This window comes from Cygnus olor, chromosome 1 (genome assembly GCF_009769625.2).
Source record: "Cygnus olor isolate bCygOlo1 chromosome 1, bCygOlo1.pri.v2, whole genome shotgun sequence".
NCBI lineage: Eukaryota > Metazoa > Chordata > Aves > Anseriformes > Anatidae > Cygnus > Cygnus olor.
The window spans coordinates 111,915,647-111,935,258 of NC_049169.1; the positions used below are offsets into that span (position 1 = coordinate 111,915,647).

The following is a 19,612-nucleotide window of genomic DNA, read 5'->3' on the forward strand; positions in this document are numbered from 1 at the left end:
TCTGCCCATTTTGTAGGTAGTGTACGATCAGGTATTTAACTTTTACTACAAGTCTCACTTGTAGATTGCTCGTGCACAGAGTTCTCAGTCAGCAAAGACCCTGCTCTGACTCTCAAGAAAAACCTAAATAATAAAAATCCCTAAAAGCACCCCCCAATTTAAGTAACTTAAAAAGAGCAAAACCCCACAGCATTTCTTTGTGGCTTCACTGTCTTTGAGAAGCAGCTGCAGTGGGAGATCTGGATTGTATTGCTGTGTGTTTGAGTACGAGGAGGAGATGCTTTTGGAAGAAGAAGGATGTGAGGCCAGTGAAGTGAAATAATTGTAACTTATGGTAGAAATAATGAATTTTGCCTATGTCTGTGGCTTTTTTCACTCAAAATGCTGGTGACAAATAGCATGATGAGCTTGGAGAGGTTGATGGCAGGCTTGTTACTGGTTATCAGCAGCACACAGGCGTGTGTAAAGACACACTGCCAACCTTCCAGAGCCAAAGTCAAAGACTGCAGTTGTGGGGAGGGTAGGGACACGAAGTGAGGACATAGCTGTTCATGCTCCAAACTTCACTCTCTGTAGCCAGAGATGATTTTCTAATTATTTCCAACTTTCTCCCAGGAGAGCAGCTTTCAGCGGGGGGGTTCTGGTGGGACGGGACCGCCAGCAGGAAGGGGCAGTGACCTGCTAGCAAATTTGCAGGAGCTCTCCCTTTGGGGAATGGGTTGTTTTCCAGGCAGGCTTCCTCTTGCTGCCCTCCTGATCCTGCCGAAACTCCCTTGGGAGCCTGGGGAAGGAAGGAAGGAAGGGAAAGGGAAGGAAGAGCTGGAAATGGCTTCCTCGTGCTCTGCTGCTGTTGAGCAGCCTGATAGCTAGGTGGCAACGCAAGGTGCCCTGCTCAGAGCCCCGACCACCAGGGACCACGGGGCAGAGTGGGCAGGGACCCCCGTGCTTCTCTCACTGCTGCTCAGCTCATGGAGTTCGGGTGCCTGTCCTCGGCCAGACAGCACTGCAGCTGAAGTGTCTGGGCAGTTTGAAGACTCTCCTTATAGAAGAGTATCTCACTGAAAGTAAGAAAGCGTGTCAAGATTTTATGAGCAGTGTGGTCTTCACCTGCAGAAAAGGAGAAATCCACAGTACGTACCGTAGTCTGATCGCCTTGTTTCAGCAAAGCCCTGGGCTGGGGGACCCTCTGTGCCCCTCTCTAACACGACGGTGAATCTAGACTCTCAGTCTGGCTAGTGGGTTCACACAGTGCGACTCGTTTTCAGCACCTGTTTGTTGCCTTCTGAGCAGGTTGCTTTGTTTCAGAAATGCCCTACCTGCCCTGGAGATTGTTCAGCTGTTTTAGGAGAGCCAAAGTAATGAGCAGTAGTGTTGCTTGACTGTTACACTTAGTTGCTGTGTAGGCGGCAGCAGCAATTGGGCTTTTGATTTCTGCTAGGAGGAGGGTGGGGGAAGCGAAGAGGGCAGTAAGCAGGCAGGTACTGTTTTTATTTTCCTGCGTCTTTGGTGAGCCTATCTGTTCTTGCAGCTGAATTACGAGTGCAGTCTTCCCTGCACATTCCTCCCCTTCCTGCACTTGGTTGGGAAGGACTTGTGTACTGGGGGAGGTGCTGGAAAGAAGACCAAATAGTTGGAACCAAAAGAAGATTGGAAAGCCACAGGGTCTGCAGTTGACTGTCCTGTAGCAGTCAACCTTTTGTTTCCTGCCCTTAGCGTTTCTGTCAGAATTGCTGGAGTTGACCTGTTGGCAGAATGATACCCTCTTGGCTGACGTTTGCTGTTTCTCTATCTTAAGACCCAAGAATAGCCTGTCTTTTAAGTTTCTGCCAAGTGTGGGATATGTGCCTGGCTTGGATATGGGGGAGGTAGAGGATTATTCTCTTCTACGACGTAGTTTAAACCTTTTTATAGCAGATAGTTGTTAGCAAGATGAATTTGGCAAAGTTGTTCAAAGCGAGTACTAAGCTGATGGCAGGAATAAGATAGCCAAGAGCCTCTTGGTTCAGACAGGCTTCTTCAGTGACTGAACGCGTGTACTGGGATGCCCAGGTTAACTCTGCACTTCTTGTTCCCTCAGCTTTTAAGCCACGAGCCAGAGTGTTGAGGCAGGACGGTGGGCAGGACCTTGTGCCTGTGCTGGGACAGACAGACTTCTGTGGGATTTGGCTAGCTGCTCTTCAGCAGGCAGAAATGGCGGCTTAAACCTTAAGATAAGCATTCCCCTCTTTGCCCCTGCTACCTATTCAGCGCTATGCTGTTCTCTCTTGGCTATGCATCTCTTCATTTGCTCACTGTGTGTGTGTATGGATAAACGTACACACAGTGCATGTGATCAGGGAGATGCTTGTAAAATGAATGAAGGAGAACCTGTTGTGTTGATAAAATCATGTCATTGCGCTTTGTTGTTGTAAAAACTCTCAAGAGTGACTCTTTAAAAGATGTCCATTATATCAGTTAGACTTACCTGCTGAATTAACTCAAGTCTGAATGTATGTATACACTTGTTTTCTTCTGTATATTCTGTAACGATGAAAGTTCTTGCTGTCTTACAAATTCTTTCAGGAGCTGATTTCTCAACGTCCCTTGTTCCAGAGCTGTAATGCTGGCAGTTTCCACCAGAAACTTGCTTTGGGGGTTGTTGTCTATTGATCAAGTCACTTGTCTTGTTTCTTGTCAGGCTCCAACCAGAGCAGGTTGTCAATTTTTTGAGCCGCAGCTGCTCAGAGCTCCTTTGCTACAAATCTCTGGTAGTGTAAACGTTGGTTATGTGCAAACAGTTGTCTGATGGTGCTGCTTGTATCAGCCTCTGTGCTGTTTAACTGAGAGCATAAAGAACCACCAGGTTATTCCCTTCAAAGCTGCCTACCTGCTGGACCTGCAGGGCTGTCTCTGGTGTGCATCCTGCAGAAGAGGCAAGAATGAGGCGAAAGGGGGATTCAATGAGGGGGAGGACCAATGGGTGAGGTATACCTAGTCATGTAGAAGTGGGACAGAAAAAATGAGAAGTAAAAATTCAGAAAGCAAAGCAAGGTTTTTGCAAGCTAAGGACCTAAGCTGCAAGCTAAGGGTGTGGGAACACCAGTTCAAATACTGGCGGTGGAAATGAGATTACAGAAATGCATTGCTCCTGGTGCGGAGAGGGAACAGAAACAAGCATGGGGCAGCAGATGGCATAGAGTGTCATGAACCCTGGAAATGTGAATGGGAGGAACTACACAAGAATTGCTGTTCTGCTATTTCTTGCCTTTTTTTTTTTTTAATAAATTTGTCCTGGTTTGCCCTCTTACAAGCCAGTCTTTGTGCTTCAGTTACACAAACATTTAAGGAATAATAAGTAAAAGCAGAGGTATATGCAGAGCATGGATGGAGGAGGGGGAATGTGTTCAATGAAGCTTTTGTGTTGAGACTATTTTAAAAGAAATTGGGTAGCTTTCACTGTAGGTAATTACAAAGAATAGTACTAGTTGTTCTTTAATCAAGATAACTTCATTTATGCCTCGTTTTGGTGTCTTGAAATGCCTTAGAAGGATCAGAAATCTAGCAAGACCATCAGCAGACTAAGAAGCTCGGTGGAAGGCCTCAAACTTGAATTCTAGGATTATATATGCCCATGAAACTTCAGTCTCACTTATCAATTAAACTTGTGATGCTTCATGTTCTTGGAAAGATGGTGGGCAACCATAAATGCGATAGGGTTATGGCAAAGTCCTGAATAAGCTTAATGAGTGTGTGTTTTGTGTGTTTCTTTTTAGTCTGGGAAATTCTGGGAAGAATTGCTTCCTCTTCTGCCCAGTTGCATGGTGACTCTCACTTCCAGTGCTCCTTTTTCTTTCTTCAAGTAGATTCTGAAGTCTCTACTCTCCTAGTCAAAATCCTCTTCAAATGGGGTGAACCAACATGTTTTCCTATTTGAGTTACGTGAGTTATTTTAGTTACTGGTGAGTGCTGGTAACCACCAACTGGATTGCATCTTTGTGCCTTGCAGCTAAAGAAAAAGATCATCTTGAGTAGTGGTAGGGAGATAAATTTGCTTTCTGGTGGTGTGCTTTTTATAGGATGGTAACATCTGTCCTACGGCCCTTATTATATGGTCCCAAGTCCTCTGTGGAAGTCAAATACTTGCATCCATTCTCTTGTTTTTGGTCTTAATCACTATCTACTTCATTAAACTAATTTATCCACAGATAAGTAGCGCTCACCAGTGAATGTCGATAGGCCACCACAAGAAGGAATTTGAGTCTTCAGGCTCAGGGTTCCTCAACAGCTGCCAACATAGTATATCAGCTGACATCTTTACAAACTTACCTGGCATGGCAAATTCTGCCTGATGCCAGAACCTTCTCCCTTTTGCTGTCTTCTGGAGGAGGCACCCCTTCCCACCCCAGTAAAAATGGCTTGCTTTCCCTGTTTGCCCTATTGTGCTCTTTACCTAGTTACTGTTGACCATATGCATTCTCTGTACCCTCCTTCCTCTTTTGCTTCCAGTTCCTGTGTAGGAGGAAGAAGGTCATGTGTCTGTCTGGAGTTGCAAAGGAAAGCATGGTTTTCTTGCTGAGGGGAGGAGCTGCCTGCTCATAGTGACAACCCGTCTGTGGGCATCTGAGCCTCGTGTCCATCCGCTGGAGTTTCGGTGAAGGCATGAATGATTCTGCTAATTTGCCAGAGAAGAGCAGTCCAGTCCCTCAGCGGTGCTGAGCAGCTGTACTTTCTACTCTCTTCAGGAACTGATAATCTGTCACCTGTGTAAACATCAGCCAGTTCTTTGATCCGATAAGCAGAAGAGGAAGTCCCTACCTACGTGTTTTCATTAAACTAGTAGTCAGTTTAACTTAAGCTGATGGACTAGTCTTCCTTAAGACCTAAGTTAGCGGACTACGGTATGTCTAGGTAGGCATGGAGCAGATGGTCTTTCTTTCTGGTAGCACTCTATTTTAATAAAAAGGAAATTTCTCTCTCCTTTCTTCTGTCCTTGCCTTCCTCCCTTTAGGTGTGTGGAGTTTTGAGGGAAACGGTAGAAACAAATAATCTGTTACTCCTGGCACAGTGCTGGGGATTTATGAGGAAAGAAGCCATCCAAATGTGGAAGCCACAGGCAGTGGCATGAAGTGGCTTGCTGAGGCACTGCTAGTGATGTAGGTTTCAGAAAATAAACCATCTTCCTCTTGCTTTGTCATCCTTTAGTAGCCTTGTAGCTTCTGTTGCGCTTGTAAGTGCTGCATAAGCACTACAGTAAAGCTGCATCCTCTTCTACTCAGTTTTTTTTTTCCCCTTAATTTGTGACTTGGGGGGGAACTGAAGAGTTATATGCTTTTAAGGACAGGAGGTTGGGAGATATATATATTTATTTTTAAATAATAAAAAAAACTTGGTCTACTGTGTTAATGCTGTCAGTCACACTGGGCTTCAGCTGGCCTCGTGATACTCCAGTTCTTACTTCTGTAAGAGACCACAGTAGCATTTCATTCCTGACAGGCAAGCGCAGCACACCTCTCTGTAGAGAGATGCATTTCTCTGTTTCTTCTGCTGAACTGTGTGCTGTGAGGTTACTTATTTCTCTCGTGTTTCCTTCAGCAGTCCTTTAGAAAAGAATGTATTATGGAGCAAGCTTCTTTTTCTGATGCTGCTGTAAAATGATGAAGAACAGCATTGGAGTGATTCCTGAGACCCCAGACATAAAAGCACGTTGCATGTTTGTAGTAACTCCTTTGAGTGGCCGACGGATTTGAACTTTGCACCTGGAATCAGACTTTTATGGTGGCAGCGATTTACACAGGTGCTACAGAGAGGCACCTGTGTTCTCCAAGGCAGCAGAAGTGTTAACCGTAGGCTCTGCAGCCCCGAACTGGAACTATGTGGCAAACAGGCTGAGCCAGGCAGCTGCTGATTCGGATAACTGTAAGGCCGTACTCCTCCACTCCAGCACGTTGAGCTGCTGGAAATGATGTTGCAGACTTTAACTCATTTATTAGATGCTACAGGTCCGCTGCTGCCTCTGAGTTTGCCTGCTTCCTATGATGTACTGTGTCTATCTTGGGTGTGATCTCGCCTGGCCCGTCTGACCCAGTTCCTCATTTTTGAGGGCAAGTCCTGAAACTCAGTTCCTGGATGTTTAGGGTTGTGTTGAGCAGCCCCTGCTTTCTCAAGGGCATGTGCTACATTAAGAATAAGTTGATACGTATCAATTTTTGATGAAGAACATTTTGTTCTCATTTTTTTTTTTGTATTGTAGAGTGCTGTAATAAATGGAATAGAGGTTTTCCTTTTTTATTTATTTTTTTTCCCTGGGAGATAGGCTGCCTCAGACAATCTTGTGTTTACTATGGAGCACTGAACAGGTAGGAACTTACTTGCGTTTCTGTAGCAGGTAGCCTGCAGCCTGAAAAGGACAGACAACACGCTCGAGGGGTTGAATGTTGTGCAGGCCTGCTCAAGGTGTGAAATCGTGGAGAAATCAGGTGTTGAGCCTGGCAATCTGGGTATGTTCCGCTTATGCAGGTGAGTTGTTCAATGGGTAAAATGCTGCTAGAATGAGTTACCGTACCCCTGGTTAAAAAGGTGGGAATGGAGAAATGCTATTTCAAAGGAAGACCCTCAAAACTACTCTGTAGTCTATGAACAAAGTATATACTTCATTCACTAACAAGTGAGAGTGGAGGCTACTGTGTGTGATACGTGGCTATCTGCATCCTCAAATTAACCCTTACAGCTTTGGTCACTAAGACTGCAAGAGGAAAGGGAAGTAAACTGGGAAGCTTCCCATCTGCAAAGAAGAGAAATAGACTAAGTACAAACCAAATGGTTGCTTCAGGGATAGAGCAGTTTGATTCTGGCATATTTAAAGGCCCATCTTATTAGAAAAGCACTGTGGAGAAAGTTTTCCTTTAAAGCAATCATATGAATTTCTCCTAAAAATCCCACCCTCAGTCTGCTTCACATTATCTAGTATCTCTTGAGGGAATTGAGACTTTTCTTTTCTTATAGCATGGGCTGCCTGTTGGAGAGACATGAGCATTGTTTCACCAGAGTTGTAGCCTTCTATCTTCACACAAGAGGGAAAAACATTGTTTTGCGTCTTTGATACGATCCAGCCAGAAAACAGCTCTAGGGAAAAAATTCACAGTCCTTGGCAGCAATGCTGTCTTTCTGTCTCTTTTTTTTTTTTTTTTCTGTCAGTACCACAATGTATGCTGCTCTAATAACTTGAGATTAAACTCGCATGGGGCGTCTCAAAAGTCCTTCTCAAGACTTGAGGTCATAACTTGCTGAAAGTTCAGAGGGACGAGTCTCATTTTCGTAATAAAAAAAAGTTCCAGGGTTATTTTAGAATTAGGTCTAATAAGAAACTGGTACAGGAGGCTACTTTAGTACAGTAATTTAGTGACAGTGCAGCAAATTTGTAGCGGCTACTGAAAACTTTCCACCTTCCTCCTAGAGCAAGCTGAACCCTGCAGATTTCAGATGTTGATTACAAAGGTGATGGTACAAAGCCTCTGTAGACTGCTTGTTTAAAATGCATGATTTGGCTGTACCTTCCAGTGGAAAATACTCAGGAAACTTCACGAATTGTTTATTTTGGTTAGAACTAGCCCGTAGTAGTTTGGCAAGTATCCTAATTGAGAAACGTCACAATTTATTCAAGGGCAGCTGCATCTTCTACTTACGCATTTTTCAGAGGGATTGAATGTGCTTGTGATAGCCATACTGTGAGCTGGGTACCTCTTCTATCAGGTACATATAGTTTCATTGGATATTTTCATGATTTATGTATGTCACAATATAGTATAGTTTTGCAAGGTCATTGATTAACCTACAGGGAAAATGTTGAGAAGTGAACTAAAGTTCAAGTCCAACATTTTTTTGGTAACAGAGCAGAACAGTAGAAGAGGGAGAGTATAACTTACTATTTCTTTAGCTTGCCCATTATTCTGACTCTCTGTGTAGTAGTTTTTCTTCTTTTCCACCATGTCTCAGTTATATCTCTTCTTCCACTTCCCTTAAAATACTTGCATCGTTGGCGTAAATGTTAGAATGTGGTTGCACTTGAAAACTTAGGGGAACATAGCAAAAGAAGCAACGCTGTTAGTGTTACCTGAAAGTGCTTAAGAGCAAGAATAGCGTGCAACACTTGCATCTGATGGCACCATACGATCTGAAGTGTCTAGAATTTTATGTTGGGTTAAACTAAACCGTGGAGTAGACCACTTAACTTCTGCTGCAATTGTGGGTGGGGATAAATATGAATTCTTCTATGGAAGAATTTAAAATACATCTGTGGCTTGAGGCTTATGAGCACGATAAATTTAGCACACTACTGTAATCAGTCCATTTTGTGCCATGTCTCCGTAGTCTCTCATTATTGGCTATAGCTCCCGCAGAATGAATATCTGTATTCTCATGTGGGTTTGTGGTGGTGGTGGGGAACCCTTATTATCTTGTTCTGATTCTGAGCTACTGTTGAAAACCAGCCAGCTCATACAAGTAACATGATTGTGAATTTCTCCTTAAGGCTGAAGTTGTGGTTTGCTGTAAGCTTTTTTTGAAATGCATCTGCCTTAATGAGAAGTGCGCATTCCTGTGTCAGCACCTTTGCTGCCATCAGTAAGGCATGAAGTAAGGCAGAGGGTGTGTGCACGCATGTTTTTCAACCTTAACTACCGCTTATTATGGTCTATTTGAGAACGTGCAATGTTTTTATGTACTTTTAACAAAATAAATATACTACAGGGGTGCTGAACAGGAAACTGTCCAAATACTGCTATGTTATCTAGGTGTTTGTATTAATCAGAGATAAATTAAAGGGGAAATAAGAGCTTCAGTGATTCTGCAAGTGAGATGGAAGGGGGAGTACCTTAAACTGATGCTTGTAGGACTTAGAAGGCTGATAGACCTTATGGTTAGAACAGCAGCTGGTGATTTGTGTACCTACCTTTGTCTGTGTGTGGGAAAGAGGAACGGGGTCAGACCCTGTTCTTAATAAGCTTGAATACCAAGGCTGTGCCTATTAGGTAATGGGAGCAGAAAAACCTTATGTTCAGCCCTTTGTAAACCCATTAAATGGTTTTGGGTGGGCACAGGTAAATGATGTTTTCCAATGTAGAAATAGGAGATAGAAGCATCCTTTCTACATGGGAGAGACAGGAATCATAGTGCATCTCTTTAATCCCCTCATCCTTTTCCATCTTCTTTGTTATTTGCCAGCAAACCATTTTTATTCCCTTCCCGCCACTTTGAGTGCTGCAGTCCTGGTTGTTTAAACGAGTTCCTGTGTTCACTGACATGCTTTGGTGGAATGGGGTATGACTGGTGGGGTTCAGGAATAGAACAGCAGGGTATGCTTGGCTTCCAAACTTTCTGCCCCTGAGGTTGGTTAATGGGATCCTCTTCATGCCTGGGTGCAAAGGGGTGGTGCTGGGAACAGCACTTCCTGGCATCCTAGCAACTAGAAGCTGCCAAAATCCATCTGGTTCTTCCTCCTGGTGCTTAGAGTGCTCCCAGAGGATCCCAAAACCACGTGGGTACAGGTATCAAAAGGCATTTGGAAGACAGAAATACCCTAAAGCTGGATGTCAGGCATAGTTTTGCTTTTGTCATCTGGCTGAATGGGACTTTCTTCACTCCGTGTGTGTGTGTGTGTGTGTGTGGTATGCATGAAGAGCTTTCAGAATAAAACGTAGCCCTGTTGTGATAACCTGTACCCCAGACAGGTGCAAACTTGCTTAAATCCTGCAGAATAACCTCGATTCTCCAGGGGATCTTAAATGTATGTTGTTTTTTGACAGCATTATGTCCTCACTTTGATGCTAGTTCTAGCAGCCAGCTGGTGTCTCAAGTGCATGCATGTGACATCAGGATCTATCAGGATTTGTGGGGTGCAGTGCTAGAGAAATGCAGGAAATGACGAGCCAGGTTAAAGTTCCTTTGTGTTTTCTCTTTTTCCTAAGATTGTCTGCAAGGGGAAGGCCTTTTAAGTGACTTGAAATAGACTCGAGAGACTGTAAAATAATGAAATAATAAAAATGCATTTGTGTTTCTTGCCTTGTTCTGGGGAATTTGGGTCACTTAATAGTCCGGAATTGCCGCGCCTCTTAAGGTACTTGTTAAAGTTGACTTATAAAAGGAATTACTTCTTAGTTTTACAAGTATTTAATTTATGTGTATTATGGATTGCATAAATGCAGCAGGAAATATAAGGGGGAAAATCTGTGGTGTTCAGTGATTGTTTTGCTAGACTTCAAATTTTTTCTCATTACTTCATGAAATTCTTCTCTAATTCAATCTTTGTCTTTTGTCTTTGCTGCCTTGCAGGGTTGGTACAGTAGGCCTCACTAAACTTAGCTGCAACTAAGAATTTCTCCTACATCAACTGAGTTAAGGCTGATGCTCTTGTGGAATGTGGATTAAAAGTGCGTGCTAAGTTCCAAATTTCCATTTGAGAAGCGGAGAAAGTAAATGTACCACAACCACCAGCATCAGGACAGCAAACCAAGGGACAAAGAATTTGATCCGCAGTGTTGATATATGTTAACTGGTTCACGTGTTGCTTAAGAGACGTTTGCTGGGGGGCGAGAAGTGGACGTCAGCTGTGCGAAGTCATTTTGTTTACAAAGATGAGGGCTTCTTTGGAAACAGCAGACATTGCCATTGTGGCTCTGTACTTCGTGCTTGTAATGTGCATAGGTTTTTTTGCCATGTGGAAATACAATCGAAGCACCGTAAGTGGCTACTTCTTGGCAGGGCGTTCTATGACCTGGGTAGCTATCGGTGCATCTTTGTTTGTGAGCAATATTGGAAGTGAACATTTCATTGGGCTCGCAGGATCTGGAGCGGCAAGTGGATTTGCAGTAGGTGCATGGGAATTCAACGCCTTAATGCTTTTGCAGCTTTTAGGATGGGTCTTCGTCCCCGTCTACATCCGGTCAGGAGTGTACACCATGCCTGAATACTTGTCCAAGCGTTTTGGAGGGCATAGAATTCAAATCTATTTTGCAGCGTTGTCTCTAATTCTTTATATCTTCACCAAACTTTCAGTTGACTTGTATTCAGGGGCACTTTTTATTCAAGAATCGCTAGGTTGGAACCTCTATTTGTCAGTAATCCTCCTTATTGGAATGACTGCGCTGTTGACTGTGACTGGAGGTCTTGTGGCTGTCATCTACACAGACACCCTTCAAGCTCTGCTTATGATTATCGGTGCCCTCACACTTATGATCTTAAGTATTCTGGAGGTTGGTGGGTTTGAAGAAGTTAAAAGAAGGTACATGTTAGCATCACCAAATATTACGTCTATCTTGTTAACCTACAACATTTCCACTACTGATTCCTGCAATGTGGACCCAAAGCCTGACGCTCTTAAAATGTTGCGCGAGCCAACAGATGAAGATATTCCCTGGCCTGGATTTCTGTTGGGACAGACCCCAGCTTCTGTCTGGTACTGGTGTGCTGACCAAGTCATAGTTCAGAGAGTTTTAGCTGCAAAAAACATTGCTCATGCCAAAGGATCCACTCTGATGGCAGGCTTCTTAAAGTTGCTGCCAATGTTTATTATAGTTGTCCCAGGGATGATTTCACGAATACTGTTTGCAGATGATATCGCCTGCATTAATCCAGAACACTGCTTTCAAGTCTGCGGGAGCAGAGCTGGATGCTCTAATATTGCCTACCCACGGTTGGTGATGAAACTTGTACCAGTTGGTCTGCGGGGACTGATGATGGCTGTGATGATTGCTGCACTGATGAGTGACTTGGACTCTATATTCAACAGTGCCAGCACCATATTCACGCTTGATGTCTACAAACTCATTCGGAAGAGCGCGACGTCTAGAGAACTGATGATTGTAGGAAGAGTCTTTGTGGCGTTCATGGTAGTTATAAGCATTGCCTGGGTCCCAATAATTGTAGAAATGCAAGGTGGTCAGATGTACCTTTATATTCAAGAGGTAGCGGACTATCTGACCCCACCGGTGGCTGCTCTGTTTCTTATGGGTATATTTTGGAAGCGTTGCAATGAACAGGGGGCGTTTTATGGTGGAATGGCTGGGTTTGTCCTTGGCGCGATACGGTTGGTACTGGCGTTTATCTATCGCGCTCCAGAGTGTAACCAGCCAGATACTAGGCCAAGCTTTATCAAAAACATCCATTACATGTATGTCGCTACAGCTCTGTTCTGGATCACTGGGATTGTGACCTTTATAGTAAGCCTGCTTACGCCTCCGCCTACAAAGGAACAGGTTCGGACAACCACTTTCTGGGCTGTGAGAAACAGGAATGTAAAAGAGAATACTGCGAAGGGGGAGCTGTACAAAGTGCAAGAAAAGAACATCTTGAGGTGCAATGAAAACGCTAATCATATCATTCCAAATGGCAAATCTGAAGAAAACATTAAAAATATTAAGCCTGAGGATATCAATCTTCTGGTCACTTGCAGAGATGACAGCAACCCAGTGATTTCTGTAAGTCACTCTGAAGTCGAGACACCAGTTGATTGCTATTCGAACGGACAAGCAGCTTTGATGGGTGAGAAAAAGCGCGAGGAAGAAACTGATGATAGAGAGAGACATTTGAAATTCATAGATTGGTTCTGTGGCTTTAAAAGTAAAAACATGAACAAGAGAGCTGTTCGGGAGATCGAGGAAGAGACTGTTTGTTTACAAATGCTGGAAGAGACTCCAAAAGTTAAGCTATTACTAAATACTGGACTGGTCTGTGTCTGTTCGCTTGGAATATTCATGTTTGTCTATTTCTCTTTGTGAGTGAATAGTGAACTTTTAAGGGTATGGCTAAACATACAGAAGTTGATACAGGTCTCTGGAGATTTTTTATTTTTTTTCCAAATAACATAACCGCAACCCAGGCATTGTTTACGCTATAATTGTAAAATCAACTCAACTTTAGCCTATTTAGAGACCATTTGAGACATGTTGTCCTATCTCTGCTGAAGGCAGAATGTGTTGTGTGGTGTCTCCCTTTTCCCCTCTGTCTTTTTTCTTATATTTTCTTTTCCCCATTTGCAGTATTAACCTTTTCTTTTTCCACAAATACATGTATAAATATACCAAAGGCAGGCAGGTGGCTGTGTTTGAAGTCAGGCAGCTCTAGAGTTCAGTCAACATGAAGGTGAAGATAACAAGTAATCATTTACCTATGTGTAACATCTGAAACGATTAAAGCTGTGTTGAAAGATTTTAAATGTAAGGCTCTGATACACATTATTGTATAGTTGTTCTTTGTAACGTAACTGTGTTACCTTGGCCAACTTAATACATGTGAATTTTGCTCAATGCTTCTAGTTATTTCAGTTTCTCAGTTCTCTTATGGCAACAACAGGATGATATTTTCCTCATCTTGTAGTATTTAAAATGTGATACCTGTCAATAGCTTTCTGTCATTTTTCCCTGTAAGGAAATGTTTGTCTTTTTTAAAATTCACTATTAATTCCATTACTGAAAAATTGGTATATTTAAAAACAAAAACACCCTGGAGATAAACTGTCAATGGGGGGAGGAGGAAAGGAACTATCTTTATCAGACATTTGTAGTATGTCGAAAGAATATATATTCAACCTTGTCTGTCCCCAAACCTTTAGCCTTGTATTATCATTGACATAATTAGGGTTAGCCTATTTGTAGAGAAAAGCCTACACATAGGTTCTGCCACGTGGGAGAAAGGGAAATGTGAGGCTTGCATGTCTTCAGTTTGGTAAACACACCAAAAAAATGACTCTCTTCCTCTGTGATGTATGTCTAAAAGGAGATATTCCGCAGCCCTACCACTGCTGAGTCTGTAAAGGGACAAAAAGAAGTGGGAAGGGAGGAGGAGGTTGGGGGAAGAGGTGGAAGGGGTCCTTATTTTCCAGAGTCCTTTTGTCTAATGCCTTCCCCCACTTCTCCTTTCGCTCCCAGACCTTTTTTAAGGAATGAGTCACGAGGGATTCTGTGTCAGGAGATGAGGAGCAACTGCAGTAGTAATCTGTGCTGGCATTTGAGGACTCCTCAAAAAAACAACCCAAAAACCTGAGCCTTTTCCTGGGCAGTCACAGGTGGCTAGTAGGTGTTGAGGCAGTCAGGGTCTCTCCTCCCAGAGGACGGTGACGAAGTCCTCCAGTTCTGTGGGGTATGCGTGCTGGCGAGTCAATGGGGTCCAGCAGACCAAAAGGCAGCAGAGTGGGGGTTTCGTCCGCTGCACCCCCAGTAAAACAGGAGGACCTGTCCCCAGCCCAGGTGCTTTTGCCCTTACTGGAAACTGTCTCAGCGATCAGCTTGGCAGCCATTGCATAGCCAAGCCACGGCCTGGTTACGTGCGTAGTCACAGACTGGACGGAGTTGGGGCTTGGTGTCAGGCCCTGAGGCCTGCTGACAGAGTGTGGCTGCACTCCCTTCGAGCTCCCTTGCCCCACAGAACTGCCTCCAAAATTAATTCCTGCAGCTGTCTTTGCTCCTGAGCTTGTCTGGGGAATTGTATGGGAGACCAGTAACCGGCCAGGCCAAAAACAGCCCAAGGGACCATGCCAACTGTGTAATGGTGTAGATTCAAGAGTCCAGAAATGTCTCCTTGGCACAGTCTAATTTAATAATGTAAACTTAATAAAAAGTTCTGTAGAGATGAAATTTGAGTTAATCTTGCCTTTGACTGCTGGAGAAAGTTTGGTTTCCATTACAGTGGTCCCATAAGCTGCAGGCTGTCTAAATAGCTTATAGTAGTATGATGAATATAATGCATATTTTCAGGTAAACTGATCAGTGTCTAGTTTTGTGGGGGATTTTCTGTTTTGTTTTGAAATCAGTCAAATCCCATTAGTTCTGAGACTCTGATTGGAGGATGAGATATCTGACTTCTGTCCACTTTTAGTTGTTGCCACTGGAAAGTAGAATAACTGGAAATGCGGTAATAAGCGTCAGAGCTGTGTTGGAATATATGGAGGAGAGGAGAGTTACCATACCTGAGTCTTGATGTTAATACCAGTGTGACAAGATGCATTTTCTTAGTTTGTGTGGCTGCCTTCATTCAGAAAAAAAAAATAAAATCCTTTTTAGTAGTACTAGGTAAAGTCCTAGTATGTGAAGTGTGTTAATGGAATCTCAATTCATGAGTGGGGGGAACTGGGAAGGATGATATTATATGTAAAGTAAGATACAAAACATAATTAATTGCTTCTGTGCAGGATAAAGTAGTCTAGAACGAAACTTTACTGATCATAGTGGAGTGAAAGATAAATTTAAAGGGTAGGGATAAGTGTCAGATCAGCAATATCTCCTTGAAAACTGTAGGATCTAGAATGTAAGATTTGGCACAGGGAAAGAGACTCACGTGCCAGGCACTGTCCCTTACCAACTCGGCATGTTTTTCCATCAGCGGCTGGTACTTGGGTTTTCCAGACCAGTCCTTTTGGCTCTAGTACTAACAAATGCATTGTCACCTAACCTGTGAAGTCAGGTTAGCTCAGGGACCCTGTTGCTTCATCCTTGCTTATTTTTCCAGGGTGCCTTACATGGTTATGAAGCTGAAGACATGGCTTTTATTGCCACCTGAATAGTGGTTTGCTTATAATGTCTTTTCCCTGGTTGTTTTTCCGCATTTCTTCCCCCAGGCCATTTGCTGTTTAAACAGAACTCTGTTTAAATAGTTAATGCATAGGATGCATGTATCCTGGGCAGTATTAACTACAATCAAATCTATGATGAAATTGATTCTTTGACCATCATATGGAGTCACAATCCTTCCCAAATGTACAGTGCAACATTTGACTGTTGAATCTGAGATACTCTGCATTCCAGTTAATATATTCTTTCTTTTGCTAAACTAACAAGTTGCTGAATTAATCACAGTGATAATTGGCAGTCAGTCAGAATCTTTAAGAAGTAATACTTTGCATCCCCCACCTTTCAAACTGTTATTGTGAAGAAGCTTTTAAGCAAATTGTTTCTCCAGTGTTTTTTCTCTTACTTGAAAACGTTTCTATGCTACTCTCTGCCTAACGTCGGCCTCTTCAATTGTGTTCTGTTTCTATGTCTTAGAGGTCATAAAACTTGCTGATATTCTTCGCTGCATGTAACCACTTAATGAAAACCCTTTATCCAAAAAAATAAAAATAATAAAAAAAAAAAAAAAATAAGGCTTCAAGCAAACTGTTGGTGAGCAAATACCTCACCTTGAGTTATGAACTACAGTGTAAGAAGCTGCTTGAGGGTTTTTTATAGCGTAAACATGCCTTTGCTAATTTTCTGGTCATGACCTACCTAGAACCCCAGTTAATATGTTTTGGTTTGAGCGCCAACTTTTCAGTCTGGTAAAACCACAGAGTGTCTCCCATAATGGACAATCGGTTCCATAAATTTTAATGACTGGCCTCCTCCGAGGTGTGACTGGCTAGCTGTGCAGGGGTAGAGCCAGGAGGACACTTGGCTTCTGTGTCTGCAGTGAGGGGTTTATTTATTGCCTTGAACTTAGAATGACAGTCTTGAAAAAGTTGTTCTGGAATGACACCTTTTTTGTTGTTATTCTCCTTAACTTATTTTTCTGTTAAGATATTTGAATCTTCTCCCAGAAATTTGTTAGAAGCCTTTTATTTAAATAAGAAGAAATAAAGTCAAAAAAAGAAGGCTTCGTGAGCACTTAATAGTACATTCTGGGAGACTGTTCTTATTTAATTTTTTTTAAATGAATGATTTGAAGCTATTCTCTGCCAAAGGTTTTTTTTTTAAACTGTTGTTTTGTTTTTGTTTTTCCTGTTAGCTTTTGCTAATACCTGAAAGGAAATGGTGAGAGTTTTGTAAGAAATTAAAATGGCCTTCAGTATACGCGTTGTATTTTTTTTACTTCTCCAAATCTGTGTTTCCCTTTTCACCCTTATCCCAGAAGGGCCAGCATGAGACTTCTGATGCAAGTCATGAAAGTACTGTAACTGAGTAGTGGAAAGGATTTCCCACAAGGTTACAGCGAAGTGGGCAGAGCCATCAAAGGATCTCTGCATGAACACTTAAAGCAGAAGATGCTTACAACTTTAAAACATACAGCTTTATTTTTTTTATATATATATTTTTTTAAATCCTAAGATAAAGGAGGTGTTGGGAGATGCTCCCTTTCAGAGAACAGGATACGTGGAAGAAGTTGGAGTTTGTAAGCTCTAACTCTTTTGAGGAAATCTTTGGATTTAGCATGTATAGCAAAGCAAAAATACTCATCTGTTAATTTGGTATTCTGTATGTTCTGTGCCCTTAAATGTAATTGTTTTGAAAATAAAACTAACCTTGTTACGTGATGTTAAAAAGCAAACTTGTGTGCAATGTTTTAATTTTTTTTAAGAAAATGTTTGTATATAATTAAATGGTTTAATGTGCTTTAATTGGCCTAAGGTAAAGAGTAGTCCTAGAATGTAAACATATATAATTAGGATTTCTGATTTCACTGTGAGATCTCTGAACTCTCTTGTTTTGCAAAGTGGTTTGTTTTGTTTACAAAACACTTTCTATGATTTCTTTTATGGTGTTGGTTCAAAGGCATTTGCTTCACTTCTGTTCTAATATTGAATTCATGGTATAGTGACATCTGGTGACACTTAGCATTATCAGTTTCACTGTGTAAAGTCAGACACTTTGAGCAAAAATGGTAATGATATGACAATTCTCTGTGTCTATGAATACACGTTTTTAAATGAGGTGGTTATAAAAAATAGTTGCTGTGCAAAATGTTAGTAGTCTTCTTCAAGAAGAAAGCAAATTTTCTAATATCACTAGAGCAGTCTCTTCATTCATCTTATTTTTGAAGCACAGTGTCAAAGTGATGCTGCTTTACCTTGTATCTCTGATATAATGTTTTTTTAAATATCTGTGAAGTATTTTTTTGTTGCTGTTGTATTTTTCTGCAGATTTTATATAAAATACCAGTTAATGAACTGCCTTTTTTTTAAACTATTCAACTAAAATACATTTCAGACCAAAACCAAATGATATCATATAGCATTTGAAACCTGCCTTTTTTCCTTGTCCCTTTTTTTTTTTTTTTTTTTTTTCTGTTTTGTTTGAAATAAGCCAAATGGGCATGTAGATAAGATCGCTATAATGGATCCAGGTCTCTCTTTTGGTAAAGTGTTATTTAAAGGTCTATTAAGATCTTATAAGACAATATACTGAAAAAATTATTGTAGTAGGAATATAGTTTTAGAAGTGTTAATGAGATTAATACAGCTTAATTATACTTGTAAGTTGCTACTGTCCATAATGACAAGCTTTTTGTCATAGAAACGATGTATGATAAATTAATTTTGGTCTAGTGTATAGAATTATCATATTGCTATAAATCTTTGAAGTAAATCTGATGCAAATTTTCATAGCATTGCTGGCCCTGTGTATACTGTTCTTTGTATACTGTATGCATATTATTTTGCCTACTGCATTAGTCTTCAAACTAAAACTCTTGTTAGAGAGTATTTGGATACTTCAGACTGTGTTTCTTGCAGTTTACATTCCTTTACCATGGCATTTTGTCCTGTCTAAAAGTATTGTATGGAAATGTTTAAAACTTCTGTACAAAGTTTCAATAAAAATAGAGGAAAAACCAGAATAGATACTTGTGAAGCTGTTTTGGAGAACCTTTACATAATTGTGTCTCACAGATTCTTGCCTGTGATAAGCCTTCCATCTCTATGTAAGAATACCTCCCCTGTTGCTGAAAGGCAAACCTCTTGAAGCAGGGCACAGGCATTTGGTTGGAGGAGTAAAACAGAGAACAACCACAACAAAACCCAAGTCCTTTAAAACTTCAGCAAGATCTTAAGGATCTGAAATATGGTCGCAGAATTTGGCTGCAAAATTTAAGGCCAACTCATGCAAAACAAATCGGGGTGAGCCCTAATTTAGCAGCTCAGTCTTGCTGGACATAGTGTAAAACCACTTTTTTTTTTCCTCCTATAGGCCAGCTGTTGCTGCATTAAGCAGTTCTTGAATGGGACAGGCACCTTTATTCTTGGTACTAGAGTATACTTAAATATCGGCAGTTGTGCCGCCACTATCCCTATGGGACAACAGCAGCCTGTATGCCTTGGTGGCTTTCTTCTGTTTTACTTCTGACAGTGATCTAGAATCAATCTTGGTGCCTGAGCCCTCCAAGGAGCCTGTGCTGATGGTTATGCGCTGAGAACGATGAGCATGATGTTGTTTACTGCCTGAGAGGAAGCAGTTACAGCTTGCAAGAGTCAGTGCTTAGATCTTTGCAGATCTTTGCCTTGGGGCTTGGAGGGATATCTGCTCATGATTTGTACTTAAAAAAGATTAAAATATCGACACAGTTCTGGAAGAGGAGACCAGATGCGGGTCTTCCACTTCTCTCCCAGTCCTCCATAAAGACATATTTGAGCTAATAGCCATGGAAAGCGTGGTGTGAATCATGTTTTCATTGGCCAGGGGAGAAAGTTCAGGAAGAAGGGGGGCAGGCCTGGTGATTAAACACCTGTGGAATGGTGTCCAAGATCTTTTAGAGCTGGGAAAAAATAAGGACACCAAACACATATCTTCAGCTGTGCAATAAGTGTTGCATCCATCAAAATTATTCTTGATATTCTCTTTTGCTGCTGTGTTTTAAAAGAAAAGTGGAAGCTTGGTTGTTGTTTGTTAAAGGAATG

The 19,612-nt window shown here is 41.8% G+C and overlaps 2 protein-coding genes across 4 annotated transcripts in view; both read left to right on the forward strand.

The window, feature by feature from the left end:
* Window positions 1-19,612, forward strand: part of MRPS6 (mitochondrial ribosomal protein S6) — a 46,277-nt gene that overhangs the window by 3,120 nt on the left and 23,545 nt on the right. The window contains exon 1 of one of the 3 annotated variants that reach the window (XM_040545363.1): window positions 6,365-6,495. The exons of the other annotated variants lie outside the window; for them this stretch is intronic. Coding sequence (XP_040401297.1) covers window positions 6,490-6,495 — 6 coding nt within the window. The 5' untranslated portion in view covers window positions 6,365-6,489. Of the gene's footprint in view, window positions 1-6,364; window positions 6,496-19,612 lie in introns of those variants that run through there. 3 annotated transcript variants of the gene reach the window in all.
* On the forward strand, window positions 6,375-18,552 carry SLC5A3 (solute carrier family 5 member 3). Its single transcript, XM_040545360.1, has 2 exons — window positions 6,375-6,495; window positions 10,306-18,552. Exon 2 carries the CDS (start codon window positions 10,608-10,610, stop codon window positions 12,747-12,749), a length of 2,142 nt encoding a protein of 713 aa, XP_040401294.1. The 5' UTR covers window positions 6,375-6,495; window positions 10,306-10,607; the 3' UTR covers window positions 12,750-18,552.